We start from the raw sequence: 23,764 nt of genomic DNA on the forward strand, positions 1-23,764 counted from the left end.
GCCGCAGGACTGGGTCCATTTTTACTCAAGATTGTATCCCCCATGTCTGGAAGAACACAACATCTGGAAGAATACAGCCCTCAGTAAACAGTGGTTGAAGGAACGAATAAATGAATTGAGAGATCTGAAGTTTTACTTATCCTCACAAAGTGGCAATTTAATGCTCTGCTCAGTACCACTGGCCAAAGGTCATTCCTGATACTCATCTCAACAGATACTGCTCCTACGTCTAGGCACTCATGTTGTAAGTCTCTGTGCAAACACAGTGCTGGAAGGAAAAAGCTGTGGCATCTTCTTTTAAGTTATTCAACTTGGTCCCTTCACTTCTGGACTAGTAAACAATGTTATTATCACTCAGCTTTTGTTTGGAAAGGGAGCTCCTTTCATCTTTTCTTATTAATAGGAGACATGAGCCTCCATGGGATGCCTGGCTGGCTCGGTTGAGCGTCTGACTTTTTTTTTTTTTTTTTTTTGAGCATCCAACTTTTGATTTCAGCTCAGATTATGACTACATGGTCATGGGATGGAGCCCCATGTCGGGCTCCACACTGATAGCTTGGAGCCTGCTTGGGATTCTCTCTCCTTCTCTCTCTGCCTCTCCCCTGCTTGTTACCGTGTTCTCTCTCTCTAAAAATAAAAATAAATACCCAAAGTGTGGTCCCTGGGCCACCAGCATCAGTGTCACTTGGGGGCTTGCTAGCAATGCAGACTATCAGCCCCACCCCACCCAGACCCAGAAAATCTGAGTCTGCATTTTCACAAGGTCCCTAGAGGACTCTTAGGCACATATGAAATGCAGAAGCACTGATTTAAAATTAAATATTAATTATTTGGAAACTTTAGCTCCCAACAGAGCCATATGCTTACTCTAAATGGTGAAGAAAAAGCTTAAAAAGAACCTGATGAGTTCTCCTTAGCTGTGGAATTTGTGGCTAAATTTTGTCTTTTTTTTTTTTCTTTCTTCACTCCCTATAACACAAGCAGCACTGAGATCTCAGATGTTAGCTGTGTCTGTCTAGGGCTAACCAGGATCTGGTAGTACTGCTACAAAGGAAATGAGTTTAATTCTTCTTTTAAAATTGAGATGTAACTGACATATAAGAATGTATTTAATTCTTAACAGGCCAACTAAGTGCTTTACCAAGAGAAAACCGGGCTGGATGAAGGCTGGGAAGGAGGTTTCACATAACAGAGAATAAAAACACAATTCGTCTCACTTAATAATCATTATTTCTGAAAAATGCCATGATTAGTATTTCAAGTCCCAGTTTTCAACACTCTCAGGACATTGGTTTTCTCACCAAGAAGGCACCAGCCACTCAGCCCTCACTCTTGTGCTTCAGTAACCATGAAGTGCTTTATATACGTTATCCTATTAATGCTCCCAGCCAATTCTTTGTGGCAGGGATTTATCATGCCCATTTTGCAGATGAGGAAACTGAGGCTTAGAGAGTCTGACTGATGGAACCAAAGGTCACTCTTAGGTCTGTTTTACAGAACCCTCAGGATTCTGGCCAAGTCATTTGAGAGTGTGTGCTCCATAGCCCAAGGGCATAAGAACCCACCAGGTCAGGTGGTGAGAAGTAGCTGTTTCACCTGGGCTGGTCTTTTTTTTTTAATGCCTTTAATGAGGTGTAATTTACATACTGCAGAATTCACAGCATGTCATTTTTGAGACGGTAAGGAACATGAACATGTAATGGAAATAAAGATGTCCTTTTCCCTCTAAAAGAAAAGCCAAAGAGGTGGTGAGCCCAGATGAGCAGGTCTCCAGGCATCCCCAGGGAGTCGGGAACGCCTACCTTGGATTCCATACAGCCGGTTGAGGCGTGACCGCCGGGCCTCATCGGTGTAGGGGACAGCGAGCCAGGGCATCTCACTGAAGTACTGTTTGAATGAGTCCTCTGACCTACAGAGACACACATGGAAACAAGGCTCTGTTACCCCTGAAAGTGCCACCACAGGGTCCTCCCCACCTTCCACCAAGTTACACCCAGGGCTCTGCAGATGCCAGCGCCTCTGAACATCACGCTCCTCAGACACCAGGCTACAGGGGGGCATTATTCTACCCCTTCTGGTTACCGCGCAGCAAGAGCCTCCACACGACAGGCGGATGGGAACTGAACCACCAGGCCATTTCGAGTAGCCTGTTCCTGTGGATCCTACCCGTTGAACTCATGCCCAAGTTTCTGTTTCCAACACGGGCAGGTGGTAGTTTTATAAGAAGCCTAGATGTACAGCGACATTGCGGTCCCCGTGATACTTCTAATTTGTGCATATAACAGTCTTGTGTACAGGAGCACCTTTTAACTGAGCATAAACCTATGATTCCATGTATAAACAACTCTAGGAATGACAGATCTATCCAAAGTGATAAAAAGCAGATCAGGGGCTCCCTGGGGCTCAAGTTTGGGGGTGAGAACTGACCAAGGGGCACAAGGGCACCTTGTGAATGACAGAAATGTTCTATACTTCACTGTGACAATTACAGGGGTACATACATGGGTCAATATTCACTGAATTGTATGTCCAAAATGTATGCATTTTATTGTATGTAAATTACACTTCAATAAAGTTAATCTTTTTTAAAGCTTTAAAAAAAAATGATGACTGTGGCACCTGGGTGGCCCAGTGGGTTAAGTGTCTGACTTCGGCTCAGATCATGATCTCATGACTAGTGAGTTTGAGCCCCATATCAGGCTCTGTGCTGACAGCTCAGAGGCTGGAGCCTGCTTTGGATTCTGCATCTTCCTCTCTCTGCCCTTCCTGTGCTCTCTCTCAAAAATAAATAAACATTAAAAAATTCAAAAAAAAATAAAAATAAAAGAGTGATGATTGCTTATCCCCAGTTACATGCAGAGATGGGGAGCTGGGAGTACCAGGGCTGGACCATGGGCCAATACACCAAGCATGGCACAGTGCACATATCAAAGATACAAAATGCTGGGGCGCCTGGGTGGCTCAGATGGTTAAGCGTCTGACTCTTGATTTAGGCTCAGGTCATGATCTCGCAGTTCATGGGATCGAGTCCCGCATTTGGCTCTGCACTGGCGGTGCAGAGCGGGCTTGGGATTCTGTCTCTCTCTCTCTCTCTGCCCCTCCTGTGAGCTCTGTCTCTCTCAAAATAAATAAATAAACTAAAAAAAAATTTTTAGAAGATACAAGATGCCCTCAGTGTGTTGGCATCTCAGAGATCCTTCTGTGAACAGGAACTTGAGAAGCAGAAGCACCTGGTGGCTTGGTCTGAACCAGAGTTGGAGTTTTGTGATGAAGGAAGGTCACTGATGAATAAAACCAGCAAGGGGGCCTGCAGCAGAGGAAGCTGAGGCTAAAAGGACCAGACGTACTCCAGGACGAATGTCTGCCCTTCTGGTTTTTAGGACAGCCCCCAGGCGAAGCACGAGGCCTGAGCGGAAAAAAATTATAGCACAGCCATCCCAGATAGGTGTCACATTCCATTAGCCTCCGGTTCTTTTCTTTCCATCCCTCCCCCACCACACCCTTTCATCACAATCCATAAAGCTGAACGAATCAGAAAATTGCATCCTAACCTCAAATGACCTAGGCCGGAAGTGGGACGTGCCCCAATATTTACAGCAAGAACAGGTTTTTCTCAGCTCCCCTTCAAACAATTGCACGAGAAAATCTAAAAGGCATCTGTCTGCCAATCATCCCAGATACACCTTCCCCAATTCCCATCTCCATGCTCTACACTTAGCAGGCGAGAAGCGTAAGGCAAAAGAAATGCATGTTAACCACCTTTGGGGAAGGGAACCACACGGCCACTTTCCCCAGCACGCGTTACCTGTCCGCACTAACAAAGATGATCTCAAATTTCTGGCCTGCCTCCTTGATCTTCCGGTAGGATTCCACCAGGACCCGGGTGAGGCTTCGGCAGGGTGGACACTGAAAGAGGAGAGTGAGATTCTATGGTTTGACCCTGTACCTTCATCTTCTCCTGCCTGCAGAGGCCAGGTAAGCAAGACCCAAGTAGGACTGGGATAGCAAGACCCAGCTTATTAAAGAGGCAGAAACAAACATGCCCCTTGTAATGGTGAGCATTCAGGATAGGCTCTTCTCACCTCCACGGTGTGCCAGCAGGCAGCAGTTTAAATGAACCCCCTTGGAGACCAGTAGAAGCCTCATCAGAATGGGTGAGGAAGACTACCCTTTCAGACCAGTCAAAAGAAGAATTTTCTTGCTGCTATTATCATTCAAAATAATAAGCGCTCGTGGCATGCAAGCCATGCATCAGGTGCAGGAGGAAGTAAGAACACCAGGAAGTGATACCCAAGCAGTAACACCCCTAGAAGCCAACCCCAACTGGTCTTTGTGGCAACATCGCTGCTTCCTTCTGTCTGGACTAAGGAGGGCCTGAACACTCACCCAGTGTGCGGAGAAATAGACTCCCACATGAGACCCCTCCAGGCTGCTGCTTTCCAGGGACTGTCCGTTATTTCTAAGCAAGGGCCCCGCAATGACTTCCCTGAAGGGCTTAGGTCCCCAAGGGAATTCCAAACCTGAAACAGGCAACAGGTGGTAAGAACGTTAAGATTCTTCCTTGAGACTTCTGACCCAAGAGTCCTCACAGCGGCAGGGCATGACAGCTTTATCATCAAATAGTATTTGTTAACACACGCATAGGATCTGGAGCTAAAACCCAGTAATGAAGGCAGAACCTTGTCCACGGCACAGCCCCACCTACCTTCAAGACAATGGTTCCCGAACCTGGGTGATCATAGGACCCAGCTCCTGGGGGGCTTTTGAAAAGTACAGAAGCCCAGGTCATGCTCTAAGTCTTGGGATCCGGGGCCAAGGCTGAAGATCTATGTCCAAAATAAAGCAAAACCAACTCCCCAGGGAAGTCTGATGATGGGCCAGGATGGGGAATCACTGCCTCATGTATTAACCATGAGTTTCTTCAAGTCCAACCCCGGAATCTCAGTGGCTCTCCATTCTGACGGCATTTCAGAATCAGCTGGGGAATTTTAAAATATGATGCTCCTGGGACCCACCCCCAGAGATTCTGATTCAGTCAGTCTGGGTTGGGGCCCAGGGAACCAAGTGAGAATTAAATCCAGTAAAAGGAAAGAGTAACACTCACTCAACCCAGATGTTCTCCATTCTGATGACACTTAAGCCCCAGGCAGGAAGAGCAACAGAACAGCGTTTTCTCACAGGGTGGTCTGTGGACCACCGCCTCAAAAATCGCCTGGGGTTGGGGGAGGGGGGAATGGGAGACACGCAGACTGACTAAACGTGCAGATGGCCAAGCCCGCCCTGAAACAAATGGTCCCAAATATCTCTGGGGATGGAGCTGGGAAATCTGCATTTTTAACAAGATCAGAGTAGAGAGAGAGTGTGAGTGAGTGAGTGAGTGAGTGAGTGTGTGTGTGTGTGATCTGCGAAGGTGAAAACTCGGTTCTACCACGCCTTGGGTTTTACTGAGGGCAATTCTTTGAAGCAGGTGAAATTTTTATTTGGAAAACCTGTGACCAGGGTTGAATCCCCTAACTGATACTAAGTGAGGAAGGGAAGACCTTAGGATGCTTTTAAGACTCCAGTGCCAGTGGGACAGAAACAGACCTTGGACAGCCAGTGAGCAGGGTGATTAGGGCAGCCTGCACCGGGTACATCACCGAGGCCAAGGCTGCAGGACTTGGGCAGCACCAAGAAATGAAGTCAGTCACCCCTGAGGCCAGGAGAGCAACATCAAGACTATGACTCTGCTAGGGTAATATTTTAAAGAGGAAAAAATCTCACAACCGCTTAGTTTGCCTCTAATTGTTAAAGTGACGGCTGCTGTGGAAACAGCACCGGAAGTCCATCTCCAGGCTCTCGTTGCTTCTCAACGACCTCCTCAGCCCTCAGAACTGAACTTCCTTTTTCAGATTCCATCTCCTTTGGCCCATGAATGAAAGCCTCCAAGAGGGACATTCTGATCTCTTTAAAAACGTTAACCATGACTTAGAGAATACTATAATTTCATCAACTTCATCACGACAATATCCTCTAGCTAAACAAACGCCCTCAGATATATTTCATTTGTATGTTCTCTACCAGTAGGGACGGTCAGGATAGGGGGACAGAATGGGGAGTACGGGATGGACACGCCAAGGTCCTACCTTCTGGGTCATCACGGATCACCAGCAGCCCATTCCTGCACACGACCTTCCCGGTGGTGGCGTCTAGGAATATTAGTGATGGAATGTTGGAAATTCGGTATTTGTTCCAAAGTTTAAGCTGTAAGAAGCAAAGTGAAAAAGGTGGTTAAGTCCAAACCAGATCAATCGAAGCATCCTTTTGAGCCCCATCAGGCCTGAGGGGCGAAAGAACTGGAAAACACTGCTGTACAGGGAAATGAATAAGTGAAGCTACAATCATTGGCCTCTGTGGTCTGTGACAGGGGAGGGGAGTCTGAGTCCCATCCAGGCTCAAGCTGTGACAGAGGCCAACAGAAGACCACACCTGTTCTAAGACAGCTCTTCTCCCCCACCTCTCCCACGGGCACTTCCTCTAAAAGGCATAAAGATGAAGGGTGCCTAGCTGGGCTCACTTGATTAAGTGTCCGACTCTTGATTTCGGCTCAGGTCATGATCTCATGGTTCATGAGTTCGAGCCCTGCATTGGGCTCTGCGCTGACAGTGCAGAGGCTGCTTGGCATTCTCTCTCTCTCCCTGTCTCTCTGCCCCTCCCCTGCTCTCTCTCTCAAAATAAATAAACTTTAAAGAAAAGCATAAAGACGAAGATGAATTAGGAAATGAACTACATGTGCACCCCCAATACCAGGTGGTTAAGGCAGGAAGGGAGGCTTTTTGTTGGTGTCTCTGAACCCCATCAGCAGGCAGGTGCTCCCCTGCTTCCCGGCTCTGCTGTGGCACCTGAGCTCCAAGGGAGAGGGGACAAGGGTATCCCAACAGAAGACCAAGTAGCCAGAATCCGGCGCTCTCCCCACCACATCAGTTCCTGCACTTGGGAGTATGGGCAGTCGCTGTGTGTGTCATTCACCCACAAACACTAGGGAAGCAACATCCTGAGCCGGCTCCAATTCTTAGTTCTCAGTGCCACTCAAAACAACCCACAATCTACTGGCAGGTTCGATGTTGCCTCAGCCAACTGTCAGAGGACCAGGGTCTAGGAGGGGTGAGGCTGAGAAAGCACGAATGCAACAGCCCGGGACAGGAAGCTGAGGATGTGCAGACTCCTTTATCGGCTCCCGGCCATCAGAGTGACCGCCATTCGGGGGGGGGGGGGGTCCACTGGGTGCTCTGGAACTTAACTGCCAAGCCCAGAAAGCAACATAATTAAACAAAATGTCCAGCTACCAACGGGAAATGGCAGAATGGCCCAAATGTCTAACTACCAACGGGAAATGGAAGAATGGCCCACTGCTGATTCAGCTGCAGCCTCCCTTCCGGGGGCCTGGGGCCCACACAGGAGGGCTGGCCGCCTGGGCATTGGCAGAATGGGGCGCGGATGTGTCAAGGGGAAGCAGGCACCAGAAGTCCAGCTGCACAGAGCAGATTATTATTGTTTTTAATTCAATCTCAAGCAGCGAAGGAGTCGGGTGGGGTATCTGCTACAAAATGTTAGGCTTCCCCTGTCTGTGAAGACCTGGGTCTTGGCAGGAAAGGTCGTGGGACCCCACCTCGAACTGGGTGGGCCCTGCCTTTCCAGTGGGCTCCCAAACCAGCCCTTCTAACAGGAGCGACTCTGCACATACAGTCGGCAGTGACCAGTACTACATCATTCCAGAGAAACCTGATACAGGCTTTAGATCAAACATTTTTAGGAGGAAAGGCTCAACAGCAGAACAAGACCATCCTGCTGCTGGGATTAGCTTCCTAAGTCTGCAAGTACAAGGATCCAGCCAGGTTAATAATTTTAAAGGGGGGCAGGAAGGAAGATGAAGGGATTTATCTGATTTAAAAAGTAATTGTGGGGTGGGGGAGTAATTATTGGAAAAAATGAGAAACACAGCAAACCGTAAAAACTGAGATAAAAATCACCCATGACTCACCGCTTAAAAAGCTTGGGCAATTTTGTATTTCTACCAGTGGCAAACGAGAGCCCATTCCTCAGTATTCTTACCAATATTACTTAAAAAAAATTTTTTTTTCCCTCAATGTTTATTTTTGAGAGACAGAGACACACAGAATCTGGAACAGGCTCCAGGCTCTTATCAGCACAGAGCCCGACGCGGGGCTCGAACCCACGAACCGTGAGATCATGACCCGGGTCAAAGTGGGATGCTTAACCAACTGAGCCACCCAGGCACCCTCCTGGGGTACATATTTTGGCGAGTAGTCAGGGAAGGCATCTTTGAAGAAATGGCATTTGAGCACAGATCCCGGATATGAGATGGGGCGAGTCACGTGCTCATGGGGGGAGGCCACCTGAGGCCCAGGGCACCTGTTAGAGGCTAGGAGGCAGATCAGAAAGAAGGCTGGGGTAGACACAGTCAGATAGAGTCGGGGAGAGGGGCCACAATGAGGTCAGAAGGGCGCTCTTGGCAGATCTTTAAGGCCCTGTAGACTAGTAAAAATGATGGAATTTTATTCTAAGTGTAACAGGAAACTACAGAGCATTAGCAGGGGAGTGGTATGATTTGATTTACAGTTTAAAAGGTCACTTTGGCAGCCCTGAGGGAACAGACTGTAGGGGAAGACAAGGAGAAGGCAGGATCTGGAGAGGCCAGTGCAAACAGCCCAGGCAGAAGTTGAGAGCAGTGGGGAGGACTTGGGTTATAGCAGCAGAGAGTGAGGACATGATGTATTCTTAAGACAGTCAATAGAGTAGGTTGACAGACTGAATATGCGGAAGGGATAAGGGAAAGAAAAAGATGAAGGATGTACTATGGTTTTGGAGTTTGAGCAAAAGTGTGTCAAGGGGTCCTATGAAACAAGATGAGGAAAAATGGAGGCAAAGGTTTGGGAGGGAAAGATGGAGATAAGAGAGGTCAATCTGAGATGCCCATTAGATGTGCAAGGGGAGATTTCAAGGAGGCACCTGGACTTACAAGTCTAGGCTCTGGGGAGCTGGGGGGGCATGAGCTATAAATCAGGGATTGTCGCTGCCTGGATGCTGTGAGGGGTCATGAGCCTCCATGAGGTTATCCAAGGGGAGGACAGGCTACAGAGGAAAAGGCACCCCAGAGCAGAGCCAGGGACCACCCACAAAAGACTGAGAAGGAGTGACACATGACATAGAAGGAAAACGGGGAGACTCCGGTGTCCCAGAAGGCAGGTGGCAAAAGTGTTTTAGGGAGAGAGTACACTATTGTGTCAAATGCTGCTGACACGTTGAGTAAGATGAGGGCAGAGAACTGACCAGCGATGTGGCAGCTAAGTTTATTCACGACCTTGACAGGTCAAGGAGGAGTCAGTAAAGTGAGGACAAAAGAGTGAGTGGAAGAGGGAGGCAACAGGGTGCAGCTCTGTCCGGCACACACACCTAGAGGGGGCCTGGGACCAGACAAACTCGAGTCAGCTTCCCACACGAAACACCAAGCGGGAACAATAAAAACAGGAAAGGCTATCAAGAGAAAAAGAAAATGGCAGATAAGGGGCTACGGTAGCGACTACAGATAACTTTAAGAGTTTTGCTGGAAAGGGAGCAGAGAATAGGACTGTAGCTGGAGAAACACATGATGAGGTCAGAGAGAGGATATTTTAAAGATGAAGTCAGGGGGCGGTATTTTAAAGATGGGAGATGCTTTAGTATATGCTGCTGGGGATAATCCAGAAGAGGAAAATATTGATGAGAAGGAAAAATGCAAGAACAGAGTCCTTGAATAGGCCAGAGGGTGGGGTCGAGGTCACAGACAGAAAGATGGAGTTGTAAAACCTGACTAATTTTTAAATGTACACTCTTACTTCAAAGCACGTTTTTAGCCTGAATAGAGAGCCATGCTATTTGCAAATAAACATAACTTCACCTTCTTTTTCAACAATTACATTGTTTATTTCCCTTTCTTAAAGAACTATATTGGCAGGAATTTTCCAGGACAATAGTAAGTAGCAATCATCTTTAACTTCCACCTGATCATAATGGGTATACCTTTTACTATTATATATAAGACTAGCCATTGGTATGAGATGGATACTCTTTTTTTTTTTTTTTTTACATTTATTTATTTTTGAAAGACAGAGCATAAGCAGGGGAGGAGCAGAGACAGAGGGAAACACAGAATCTGAAGCAGGCTCCAGGCTCTGAGCTGTCAGCACAGAGCCTGATGCGGGGCTCAAACCCACAAACTGTGAGATCATGACCTGAGCCAAAGTTGGACGCTTAACCCACTGAGCCACCCAGGTGCCCCGTGAGACGGATACTCTTGAACATGTTAAACAAAATAGTCTTGAATGTTATTCAGCCTTAAAAGGAAGGAAATTCTGGGGCACCTGGGTGGCTCAGTTGGTTAAGCATCCACCTCTTGATTTCTGCTCAGGTAACAGTGTCTCAGTTTGGGAGTCTGAGCCCTTTGTCAGGTTCTGTGCCGACAGTGGGGAACCTGCTTAGGATTCTCTCTCTGTCTCTCTCTTCTCACCCTTCTCTGCCCTCCCACGTGTTCTCTCTCTCCCTCTCTCAAAATAAATCAATAAACCTAAAAACAATCTTTTAAAAAAAATTTTTTTTAATGTTTTATTCAGTTTTGACTGAGAGAGACAGAGCATGAGCAGGGGAGGGGCAGAGAGAGAGGGAGACACAGAATCTGAAACAGGCTCCAGGCTCTGAGCGGTCAGCGCAGAGCCTGATGCGGGGCTCAAACTCACAGACCGCAAGATCATGACTGAGCCGAAGTCAGACGCTCAACCAACTGAGCCACCCAGGCGCCCCAAACCTAAAAACAGTCTTAAAAAAAAAATAAATAAAAGTGGAATTAAAGAAAAAACGGAAGGAAATTCTGACACATGCTACTACGTGTATGAACCTTGGGGACACTGTGCTAAATGAAAGAAGCCAGTCACAAAAATACAAATACCGTGTGTTTCCATTCCTATGAGGTACCTAGAGTAGTCAAAGTCATAAAGACAGAAATTGTAATGGTGGTTGCTACCACCATTGGGGTTGGGTGGACGGTGGAGATGGAAGAAAGCTGGTATTACTGTTTAACGGGTATAGAGGCTCAGTTTTACAAGATCAAAAGAGTTACAGGGATGGGTGGCCATGAAGGGCTGCATGTCAGTGAGAATGAATTAAAAATGGTTAAGATGGTGAATTTTACGTTATCTGTATTTTACCACAATTAAAAAAATATAGGTTTGTGTGAACTTTTTGACCTAAAAGTTTTATCAGGAATGGATGGTTACTTTATGGGTTTTTTTTTTTTAATTTTTAAGTTTATTTTTTATTTGGAGAGAGAGAAAGAGCACAAGCAGGGTAGAGGCAGAGAAAGAATCCCAAGCAATCTCTGTGCTGTCACTACAGAGCCTGATATGGGGCTTGAACGCACAAACCATTATTAGATCATGATCTGAGCCAAAACCAAGAGCCAGACGGTTAACGAACTGAGCCACCCAGGCGCCTCTATGGTTACTCTTTTGATCTGTTGCAGTATATTTCATTAGTAGCCTTTAACTCCAAGGTTAAGCCATCCTTGCCTTCCTAGGAGAAATCTTCCCTGGTCACATGTATTGTTAAGGGATCACTACTATCATATCTACTCTGGGGCTTGGGGCTCCCACAGACAAATGGCATCTGGTAACAAGACTTTATTTATGGGTCACTAGACTTGTCCCTAAAGTAGCTTGCAATCTGTGGGCCTTAAACATAAAAATGGAGGGTTCAACGTGATTATAATAGAGTGGTTTGCATGTGGGCACCTACATGTACTTGAAATGTAAGCACGTGATTGACTTTTGGCTATATATTTTTAAGGAAGGGTGGGTTTGGGTACCTGGGTCACCTAGCATCTAAATGGTTAGCCACCCAGTGTGAGTCAGGACCATGCTCCCCAGCTGACATGATGACAGGGTGACCTATGGGCTGGCTGGCCTACTGGGGTTACCCTGAGAGCATTAGTAAAGTACTTTTTTTTTTTTTTAAAGAAGATACTGGCATTCTCAAGTTCATTTAGAGAGTGCGAGTGTGTCCAGGTGGGAGAGGGGCATAGACTGCAGAAGGGAGAGAGAGAGAGAAAGAGAGAGAGAGAGAGAGAGAGAGAGAGAGAGAGAGAGAGAGAGAATCTCAAGCAGGCTCCACACCACCAGCACAGAGCCAGACATGGGTCTCGAACCCACAAACTGTGAGATCATGACCTGAACTGAAATCAAGAGTCAGACACTTGGGGAGCCTGGGTGGATCAGTTGGTTAAGCAACTGACTTTGGCTCAGGTCATGATCTCGTGGTTCACAAGTTCAAGCCCCACATTGGGCTCTGTGCTGACAGCTCAGAGCCTGGAGTCTGCTTTGGATTCTTTATCGCCCTCTCTCTGCCCCTCTCCTGCTTGCACTGTCTCTTTCTCTCAAAAAAAATAAACGTTAAAAAAAATTAAAAAAACAAAAGTCAGACACTTAATCGACTGAGCCACCCAGGCGCCCCTCAGTACAGTACTTAAGACTCTAAAAATAGGGATGCTGTCTCCTCAACCCCCACAGATAAAAAAGAACAATTTGGTCTGGTTCCCTCATGAAGCAGAAGGACTATGATGCCCTCTGGCTGTCCCACCCCTAATCATCAGAGACATTTCTTTTTTCTCAGTATCCTTCTTGGAGAGGTAAGAAACTGTAACCCCCATAATCCTTCCCATCCCTCCCTCCCTAGGGATCCACCCCCCCTTTTTTTCACACGGGATCTCAAGGAAGATCCTGGCTTGTGTTTTATCCATAGTTGTGGGATCTTTTATTTCCAAAAAAAGGCCCACTGGTTCAGTGGAAAATAATTATGCTTTTAGACTCACATCTGACACTGAAAAGTCAGTCCTTCTGTAGACTAATACATCATGGTATAATTTTATGTGATAGAGATTTAAAAAAATTTTTTTTTACATTTATTTATTTTTGAGAAACAGAGTGAGACAAAGCGTGAACGGGGGAGGGGCAGAGAGAGTAGGAGACACAGAATCTGAAGCAGGCTCCAGGCTCTGAGCAAGCGGTCAGCACAGAGCCTGATGCGGGGCTCGAACCCACGAACTGTGAGATCATGACCTGAGCCGAAGTCGGACACTCAACCGACTGAGCCACCCAGGCGCCCCATATGATAGAGATTTTTTTAGGAACTTAAGTCATTCGTCAGTGATGTGCAGGCTGCATGGGACTGTCTTTCTCAGGCTGCAGCATCACAGTTGCTCTGCTCTGAGCCAGTACAGTGGGCACGGGAATGATCATTCTAACCATGTCAAGTTTGATACTTGAATCAGAAAGTGAACTTTCCGTTAGAAAAGTCACAGAGGTCCACTTTGATGAGTCTCTTATGCTGACTGGAAAAGAGAAAAGCTTGAGCTTAAAGAAATGATCCCAAGACTCACCCCCTGTGCCTTTTCAAGTGTGCATGACATCTCCAGTCCACCAAAGATTTTCAAAAAGGCCACTTTAAAACAGTGGCTTCATAACCATTTTGGGGTCACAGACACTTTTGAGGATAAAAGCTACAGATCCTTTCCCCAGAGAAAAATGCACATACACAAAAGTCTGTGTGTAATTTCATAGAATTCGTGAACTCCTTGAAGACCGTCAGTGAACCTGTCTGATCCCAAGTGGTCTACGGACCTCAGATAATGACTCCCCTTGTCTTACGAGTTCATTTTAGGGCATGGCTTGACCTTGATCAACTGAGAGAGCTAGGATATTGCCCCATCCATAAAACTCCCTCTAATAAAAATCAGCATTTGCCTAAACTCCACGATGATGTAATACTGAAGAGTGGAAAGTCACTCTCTCACTGCGTGTTGCAGCTACACTCCTAAACTCTTCCAGAACCGACTACCGCCTGCAGCCTCCCGTTCATCCTTGGCCTTCAGGATGCTGAAGATCAGAGGCACACTAACTGCACTTATTTGTAAGGATCCCCAAGAAGGAGCTCGTATTCCTCCTTGGTGTGATCATCAGAGTCAGGAGCCATCACTGAATCAGCACTGCCTCACTCTCTTAAAGATCCTTCTTGGAAGGAAATCTGGTAGTGCCGAAAAAGTGCGCTTTAAGGGGCTCAGTTTATATCCAGGCCCTGATCTCTCAGTGGACATCAGTAGGCGACACAGTTCCCTGGCTCCAGGTCACGGCTCTTGCCTTGCACAGTAACGCCCACATCTCAGGACGAAGTGAAATGAGGCGCCGTGTGTGGAGATACTCTGAAAACCAAAGCGCTGCACACATGGGGCACGTCGCTAATATCGGCATCAAATTTACGCTTAGTTCCCCCTTGTCTTGTCAGCGTCCTCTTCAAAAAAACATTTTCCTGTCAACTCTATTGTAAAGTTAATCAATCAACTGTATAGTTAGTAGCCTGTGTTGTAAGATGCCTCAGAAAACTGGGATTTCCTTCTGTGGCGAGTGGTAGTTTCGCCATAAGCACCTTCTGCAAAACATACACACAGTCTGGAGCCGGCTTTACGCAGTCTGTTTGCTCCCCCCTCTCCACCCCTTCCTTTCTGCCTTCCACTTCCCATGCTGGACTGCCAGGTTTTAAAGGGGCATATGGAAATTGTTTTGAACGGACTCTGTGGATTCTGCTCTTCTCTCTGCTTAGAACTCTGACACCACGTGTGATTCTGATGGGACCCTCCACTTGGTCTCCCCACCTTCTGGAGAGGGTGACTGTGGGCCTGGCACAGAGATGCCAAGGCCCACGGTGCCCATCCCAGCAGCCTTTGAACCAGACACTGGATGTAGAGCAGGGGATCGCATTCCACTGGCCATCGGAGAAAAAAGTCTCCGGCAACCTCCAAGTTTTTAAAAAAGTTTATTTATTTATTTTGAGAGAAAGGGGGTAGGGGGGAAGGGGCAGAGAGACGGAGAGAGAGAATCCCAAGCAGGCTCAGCACTGTAAGCGCAGAGCCTGATGCGGGGCTTGAACCCACGAACTGGGAGATCATGACCTGAGCCAAAACCGAGAGTCGCTTAACAGACGGACCCACCCAGGCACCCCAACCTCAGCACTTTAAAAGGACCTCCCTGGCTGGCACTGCTGCAGCTGGGGACAACCGAGTGACTTTGACTTCCAGTGCCTGCTCCCTCTCCAGTGACCATCCGGCCAAACGTCCACTCAGAGTTCACATTGACAACCGTCAGACTGGCTGTGCCACCTCCCTTCAGAGCTGCCCAAAGGCCAGGTAACTCAGGCAGAATAGGTCACAGCAAACCCTCTAAGCTTAGAGATCTAAGTGCTTATAATTAGCATGCCAGATTCAGAAGCAAGGCAGCAAAGACGAAATGGAAAAAAAGGAAGAGGAGACAATATTAGCTCAACTTGGCAAAAATCAAAAAGGATGACAGAGCGGACTATTGAGTTACTTGAGAGTTCCCATTCCTTGGCCTGGCGGCTGGTTCTGGTTAGTGACTCTGAAGGCTGTGGTTGGAGCGATCATCCTAGGAATGCCGGCCAGAAACACTTCTCTAGTGATCCACGGAACAATGAAGCAAATATCAAAAGGGACAGGACTGGGAGCTGGTAAACTGTAAAAACGCACACTACAAAGCCGAGCTAATCTGAAACACCGCGGGGATTCGTCAGCACCCACAGATGCCACAGGGAAATGCAACCTGGTGATTTCCGAGAAGCCCCAACTCCGGAGGGTGACTCAGAATCTGCCTCTCATTCCGAGGACTGGGTCTCGCGCTTGACTGGGGGTCCAAGTTTTTATTTCTCAACAGCTGCTGCAAATCTATGGGATCAAGCCAAAGCTAACACAGATGTAAGATTCATCAGCAAGCTCGTCGGCAAGGTCAGCGCAGCCTTCTCAGGCAAGACTTACCCCTGCCCTTCCACCGAATGCTGACCACAGTCAACATCATCATCATAAACAGAGTCTTTGTTTTTAAGTTTATTTTATTTTCGGGGGGTGGGGGGGAAAGAGAGAGAGAGAGACCGTGCGCACATGTGTGTGCGAGTAGGAGAGGGGCAGAGAATGTCAACCAGGTTCTGCGCTGTCAGCCCATGGTCCAATGAGGGGCTCGATCCCTGCGAACTGTGAGATCATGATCTGAGCCAAAATCAAGAGTCAGACTCCCGGAATGAGACACCCAGGTGCCCTGAAAACATAACGCCAGAGGTTACTTAGCATAGGCTCTGGAGCCAGGCTGGCCCAGATCTAATTCTGCTTTGGTCACCTGCTAGTTGGTGTCCTCAGAAAGCTACCTAACTTCTCTCTTGGTTTTCTCATCTGTAAAATGGGATTAACAGTACATACACTTCATTGGATGTTGTAAAGATTTAGATATGTGCTTACAATAGAGCCTGGCATAGACTAGGTACTACATTATTATAGTCAGCTACCTGCTGTGATTAATATCTATTATTATTGTTGTTATCATTGCTACTGCTAGCTCAGAATCACTCCAAGTGCCCCAACAGGACCTTGTCTCAGAGTTAAGACCAAATCTTGCTTCTGAGGCATGATTCTAGTGTGATCTGTCCTGTGGATGAAATTTTAGCCTGGTACAGCTAGCTGTTGGTTTGCCAAGTACAGTGCTTGGCACACGTTATGTGTTCAGTGAATGATGGGTGGACAAATGGAAGAATGAATGAATGGAAGGAAGGGAGAGAGAGGAAAAACTGTCGAGGGGACAGCCAGAATGGATGGCTAGCTAAGCAATCAAACTCAGCCATTCAAAGGGCCTCTTTATCGCCAAGACTCTTCCCCGTTCCTTGGGATAGCGGGGGGCCCAGAAGGCTCTTTGAATTGGAGCATCTATTGCTCAAAACAAGTGCTGGTGGAATTCGAGCTCTTCTCCCTTTCTCAGACAGGACCTTCGATTCCCCCATCCACTTCACCTTCCCATCTCTCCTCTGCCTGAAGCCAACACAGGGAACCAACCAGCAGACAAGGCCAAGGAAGAGGTGAAAGTGAGCAGGGCCAGGCTGATCATGAGAAACCAAAGCCCTCCTTATGGATTTTGCACTTAGCAAAGCCGGAATGACCATCAATTCTCTCTTCACTGTAGTTGCTTCAGAAAGAGGCCCTGTGCCCCAAGGGTGAGGTTTGGAAAAGAACACGTACACTCTGCTTCCTGCAGGCAAAGGAGCCACACATTACATACACCACACACCATCCGTCCGAGTTCATCTCTGCCACTCCAGGCTATACTAAACGAAAAAGAAGGGGTGCCTGGGTGGCTCAGTTGGTTAGGCATCTGACTCTTGATTCTGGCTCAGGTCATGATCTCACAGTTCGTGGGGTGGAGCCTGACAGTGCAGAGCCTGCTTGGGATTCTCTCTGTCCCTTTCTCTCTGTCCCTCCCCTGCTCATGCTCTCTCTCTCTCTCTCAAAATAAATAAATAAACTTAAAAAAAAATAACAAAAGAGACTGGGTAGAAGGGACATTAAAAATTTATTCTTCATTTCTTTAAATGTCAGAACAGTAAGTTTTCCAGCGGATGGAGAGCTGACCCAGCCGGGCTATAGGATCTGATGTTAGGTATCATTTTCTTACAACATTACTCAAAGTGCCGCAGGAAGATATGAAGGGGGTGAAATACCATGCCTGCCTTCAGGAATCTTACAGTTTACAAGAGAAAAATGGTTAAAATGACGAATGTTATGCTTTATCTATCTTACTGCAATTAAAAAAAAAAAAAGTTGGAACCATGACTACTTATGTACAGGGATGGGACAGATCATGGCAACTGCCAGGATAAAGGATCAAAAAAGAAGAAAGGAGACTGGCTCCATCTAGTTTAGGGAATGTGCTGGGACTGGTTCTGTATGCTGAACACACCCACCCCTTCATTCCAAATCGGGGTGGTCACAAGAACCAACAGCTGGTGGCTGAGTTTGACCTTATTGGTCAGTCAAATCTTCAGTCAATGCTTTTGGTGGAAGGCAGTGTATGGTATAGGTAAAATGGTTAAGAACATGGTTCTGGAGCCAGGCTGCCTGGGTTCAAGTCCCAACCCTGCTATGTATCAGCCGGAGGGGCCTGGGGCAAGTTAGTTCACTTCTCAAGAGCCTCAACTGTCTCATGAATAAAATAAGGATAATACCTGCCATCATACTGTTGCTGTGAGAACTCCCTGAATTAATATATTAATTAATATATTAATCAATATATATTAATAAATTCTTGGGGCGCCTGGGTGGCTCAGTCAGTTGAGCATCTGACTTCAGCTCAGGTCGTGATCTCGCAGTCTGTGGGTTGGAGCCCAGCATCAGGCTCTGTGCTGATAGCTCAGAGCCTAGATCCTGCTTTGCATTCTGTGTCTCCCTCTCTCTCTGCTCCTCCCCTGCTTGCACGCTCTCTCTCTCAAAAATAAACATTCAAAACAACTAAAAAACAATATGTACGGTTCTCAGAATGCTGCCTAGTAAGTGTTCAATAGATGTTAGAATACTGCCATTTCTCTGATGCTAAGTAGAAGAATGCGGTGACCCTCTAACTCCTGTTTAGCACCCACGTCAGCTGCATGTTCCCATTCTGGTGGAGGAAATGACTTCTTGGGCCTTGTATCATTTGGGATGCCCACAGATAGAGGAACGGGGGCCAGGAGACAACCCGACGAGCCAGCGTCTCACTGCTGGTGTGCGGACATCTTGAGTTCTGAAGAGCCTCACTTTGCTTTGCGAGATATTCTTTTCCAATGGAAATCACTGTGCGCCTGGCAGGAGAGGTGTCGGGTCTGGTATCTGCTGCTTCCTTCTATCTCTTTAGCCGAGAGATGTCCATCTCCATCAGCAGCCAGCCCTGTGCCACACACCTCACCAGTCAAACAGCATGCTATGCTTCCGTCTTACCCTGTGACTGTAGAGTGCTGTCCGATACACTGCCGATTCCCAGGACAAAGGGCTGCACGCTCTCTTCTACCAGGTGGGGCACAAAACCACCACTACCCTTTAATCCTTTCTCCAAGGGGCTGGCTGCATTCTGGCAGTGTCACATCCTCACTGCATCAGGGCAGGAAGCAGTGCAGCGGGCAAGAGCACGGGCTCTGGGGGCAGACAGTGTGGGTCCGAACCCTGGCCCTGCCACCTCGGGCAAATGACTTTGCCTCTCCAAGCCTCAATCTCTTCAATCGCAAAATGGTTCCATGGTACCTATCTCCTAGGGCTGCTGGGAGGATAGCACACGTGCTCAGAACTGCCCCTGGCACAGGGCAAGCGCTCACAGGAGAACACTTCTAACATGTGCCCTTCCGGTTTTACAGCAGACAGCCCATCAAGGGGGCAATGGGCCCGGAACATGGTCAGACCGTAAGAGTGCGTCCCCAGCAGTAACTGACTGTGGTGATCAGGACACGATAGCGCCACTGGTCCCTATCAGGGCTGGGACCCAGGATGACCCACACAAATCAGTATGAGTAAGTACAGAATATTCCACAAGAGAACTCCTGCCAGAAGGTAGGTAAGCAGATCAAGCCCGACAAAGGAAGGGATAAGCAGAGGAGTCTCTACCTCCCCAACAACGACTCTAGGGGTGGGGGTGGGGGCAACAGCTCCCCTTCTTCATGGAAATGAAGACATTTTCCAAACTAGCATCCAGTCTGTGGAGTGAGAGAAATCAACTAAGAAATGCACACAACAGAGGGGCACCTGGGTGGCTTAGTCGGTTAAGCGTCCAACTCCTGACTTCAGTTCAGGTCATGATCTCACTGTTTATGAGTTCGAGTCCCACACCAGGGCTGTCAGCGCAGAGCCTGCTTGGGATTCTCTTTCTCTCTCTCTCTCTGCCCCTCCCTTCTTCCCTCCCTCCCTCTCTCTCAAAATAAATAAATAAACATTTTTTAAAAAAGAAAAGAAATGCACACAGCCACCAGAGACACGAGACACAAGACACAAGGCAGAGACACAAGAGGCCAGAGACACATGGTGGCCATGCTGGTGGGCATGAGAAACTAAAAAATAAAAACGTGGCATTCCCTGTGGCTTGGAGACCTGGGTCTGGCAGCAGTGGGCTGCAGTCTTGGGATTCTGGTGACAGAGTAGTGGGTTGCTGGCAAGGATGAAAAGTGAGCATAGGAAAGAAGCCACGTGCTCTGTGCAACCAGCAATGGAAGAAGCCGGCAGGGAACTAAAGCACATTCCAAAACCCCGGTGGCTGCCTCTTCCTCCTCCTTCCTTCTCAGGGGTCACTCACCAAGAGACTCTGCCACTAAACTTCCTTTCAGAAAGTTGCACCTTCGGGGGGCACCTGGGTGGCTCAGTCGGTTAAGTGTCCGACTTCTGCTTAGGTCATGATCTCACAGTTTGTGACTTCAAGCCCCACATCGGGCTCTGTGCTGACAGCTCAGAGCCCGGAGCCTGCTTTGGGTTCTGTGTCTCCCTCTCTCTGCCCCTCCCCCACTCATGCGCGCGCGCGCGTGCGCTCTCTCTCTCTCTCTCAAAAATAAACAAACATTAAAAAACAGAAAAAAGGAAAAAAGAAAAAGAAAGCTGCACCTTCAGATCAGCTTCAGTCAACGACAACAACAACAACAAATTATTAAGGTTCGCAACGATGCCCACAACCACAAAGGCAAAAATGTAAATATTTTCTTCTCAGCCTTTTGAAACTGCTGAAATGCAAAATATTTCTCTTTTCCCCAAAGTATCTCCCAATCACTCTAGCTCCCTGTGGCCTGAGAGAATCCCGTTCCTGAACACTTGGAACCTGGTACCATGTGTAACGCTAATTAAAGAGGTTCGTTGACTATGCTGTACAACTTCCTGCCCTAATGACTCAACAAGCCAGGAGATGAGCAGTTTGTTGGGAGTACAAAGCGACATATGGCTGCCAAGTTCTTTCTGGCCGACACCACAGACGGAGGGAGAGGCTGTTCTGTTTCCCTGTGCCTCAGCTCTCACAAGCTGACAGAGGGATTTCCTAAAGCCCCATCTGGTATAAAAACCTCTACTGGGCACAGTGGTTTGGAATTGTAAGAGGGTGGCTAGTAATAACAGACCAGGGCCAAATGCTGTAGAGAGAGAAGGATTAAAGTGGCTGGGAGATTGCCCATGACACAGGACAAGGAGCCAGAGTCAGTCTGGAATCTGAGAGACCATGTTCCAGCTCCAAAGGCAATCACTCAGGGGGCCTGGGGGGTGAGGGTGGGGGAGCAGAGATAGGGATTCTGTGGCGTGTGTCATTGTGGATCCATCCCTCTGCTGATATAATCAGGAAAGAGCTCGAGTTTGCCCACATTCACTCTGAGCAGTGTGTTTTTACTTGAACGCTGGGATCCCTGATCTGCCACCGCCTTTGAGAGATGTGTCACCATCCAAGCTCAACCCACAATGTTAAGTTCATAGCACAGAAAAATCTATTCTGAGTGTCTGCATGCCAGATTGTTAGAGGACCCATAAGGTTGAAAGAAAACCAAAAGGAAAGAAAGGAACTCTGGAAGAAAGGGTACCGCTCCTTGTAGATGTGGGGTTCTGCTGCAGGAAGTCCCCTGTCAAGGTGGGAATCTCTCTCTTCCCTCCCTGCCCTTAGTTGGAAGGTGGCAGAGACCATCAATTCACCCTAACCAATCCATCCAAAGGACTTTACAGAAAATACGCCAGCAAGGTTTTCATTTTGTTTAAAAAAAAAAATCCATGCTAAGAAGGCTTTTTCATCTGAAAACAGAACCCCTTCCCCAACTGAGATGGGGTTAGCACAGGGTGGGTCCTGAGGACAGCCTCCTCCATTCTGGGGGTGCTGACAAGCTATGACCTTGGAGCTCCAGGCTCTGATTTTCTATTAACTCTCAAACTCAGCACTAGACAGAGCTCCTGGACCAGGTACCATGGTGGAAAACTCCAGTGAGAAAGGGGCAGGTTTCATGACCTGTGGCAACAAGGGAGTTTTGAGACGTGAAGGGAGAAGCCATCCTACCACCGTCATTTTCATGGGGCTCAAAACCAAAAGACCAGCTCACATGCCCTTCACCAGATGCATTCCTCCAGGGGAATACATCTCGTGCTGCTTTCGCATCCTCAGTGCCTCGCATGCAGTGGGAACTCAATCAGTGATGATGACCATGACGATGTTCAGGCCAAGAAAGAGGGCACTTAACTGGCTCCTCGCTTTCAACTCTACAGACGTGGCACGAAAAACGAGCAAGCTGGCATTTTATTTTCACACATTCATCGTGGTCCCTAAACAGCTACTAAATAAGTTGCCTTCCAAAAAGAAATCAGGCAAACAGGCTCAAAGCTTCCCGCAGTTTCCAGGAGATGAGGACGGTGATGGTGTAACACCTCCTAACCCCTTGCTGAAACTTACAGGCCAGCAGGGTGAGCTGAGCGTTTCCACGTCCACTCTTGAAATGAAAACAGGGGCAGAAAGTGTGGTTTGTGAGAATTACAGAGATGTTTATCATTTTAGTGCCATCCAGACCTGTTCCACAGTGGAGCTATTAGCACTCAGCAGAGTGCTCCCTTCAAATTTCCTACCTGATTGTTATTACATTGGGTGTTTTTGCTGTGTTCTCCCCTGCCCCCCGCCCTCCGCTGGCTGCACGAAAGCTCTGTTTCTTGGCAGAACCTTCCAAGTGCCCGGTTAAACCCCTTGTTACCATTTTCCTGCCTCAGGAAGGCCCACTGAGCCCCGGCCAAATGACAAGGGGAGGAAAGGAAACATTTACAATGATGTGAGAAATTCCCAGTCTGGAAAAAAAGATCAAAGAGGACGGTCATAAGGCACCATTCTGCACAGAGCCTGGCACATGAAGGTCCTCCATAAATTGGACCGGATTGGTCCATGACGAGAACGACATTACCTCACTGGGAACCCGGCACGCTCCTCCGCGGCTCTGAAACCAGCCTCGGCCACACTGCTATGGACCAGCTGTGTCCCGAGTGAGGGGAGTCGTGTCCTATACTAAGAAGCTGTGATCACCATGCTCCTAAACGCCTTTATATAGAAATGGACTGTGGCTTGCACTGGTCCCCTCTGCCAACTCTTGAAATGAAAGGGTCCATGGTGAAATAAATAACAGCAGGGAGAGAGAAAGAGGGAGGTAAATTGTTTGGAAAGTAGAAGACAGGGTGGAAAAGATGAAATTCAAGACAGATGTAGGAGAGCCGCAAACAAATGTCCTTGAATTTATGCATCCAAGTGATTCATGTAGAATAAGGAGAAAAGGAGCCACGTACCCTATATAGAAGTAAATATGGGAGTAAACACAGAACAAAGTATTATATTCCCGGACTCTTACAAAGAAACGTCGATTCACATCTCTCTGCTAAATAAAGCTGTTATAAAACAGGGTGAGGGAAGGGTCTAAGATGAAACTATTAATTAAGCAGAGGTTCTCTGCTGTCTTGTCACACGCAATAGGACGTCAACCACCAACGGTTCATGTCCAATTACTGAGTGCTGATCTCTGATCTCCAAAAGGTAACTTCTACCACTTGCTTCACACCAGCAGAATTAAAAAAAAAAAAAAAAGAGTAGTAGCATTTGCCAGGTTAATGCCTGGCTGCGAAGAAAAAAAATCAAGCAGGAAATTTAGATGGGCGTTTCCACAGACACACAAAAGTCCAAGATATTGGCCGGAAAGGCATTTTTACAATGAAGTATTAGTGTGTGTTGTTTTACTTCTAAACAGCTAACTCAAAGAGGCCACCGCACAATTGGTTCCAAATGCTTCATACTGAGAAGAAACACAGGCGGCCTGCCTCGCTGGTTAACTACTCTCAGTTTGAGACTTCAGA

At 47.5% G+C, this 23,764-nt stretch overlaps 1 protein-coding gene across 1 annotated transcript in view; it reads right to left on the bottom strand.

The window, feature by feature from the left end:
- Positions 1 to 23,764, bottom strand: part of NXN (nucleoredoxin) — a 162,044-nt gene that overhangs the window by 25,662 nt on the left and 112,618 nt on the right. The window contains exons 2-5 of the mRNA XM_030295981.1: positions 6,126 to 6,243; positions 4,387 to 4,520; positions 3,806 to 3,906; positions 1,803 to 1,909 (exon numbers count right to left, since the gene is read on the bottom strand). Coding sequence (XP_030151841.1) covers positions 1,803 to 1,909; positions 3,806 to 3,906; positions 4,387 to 4,520; positions 6,126 to 6,243 — 460 coding nt within the window. The remainder of the gene's footprint in view (positions 1 to 1,802; positions 1,910 to 3,805; positions 3,907 to 4,386; positions 4,521 to 6,125; positions 6,244 to 23,764) is intronic.

The sequence above is a fragment of the Lynx canadensis genome, chromosome E1 (genome assembly GCF_007474595.2).
Source record: "Lynx canadensis isolate LIC74 chromosome E1, mLynCan4.pri.v2, whole genome shotgun sequence".
In the NCBI taxonomy this organism is placed as follows: Eukaryota; Metazoa; Chordata; class Mammalia; order Carnivora; family Felidae; genus Lynx; species Lynx canadensis.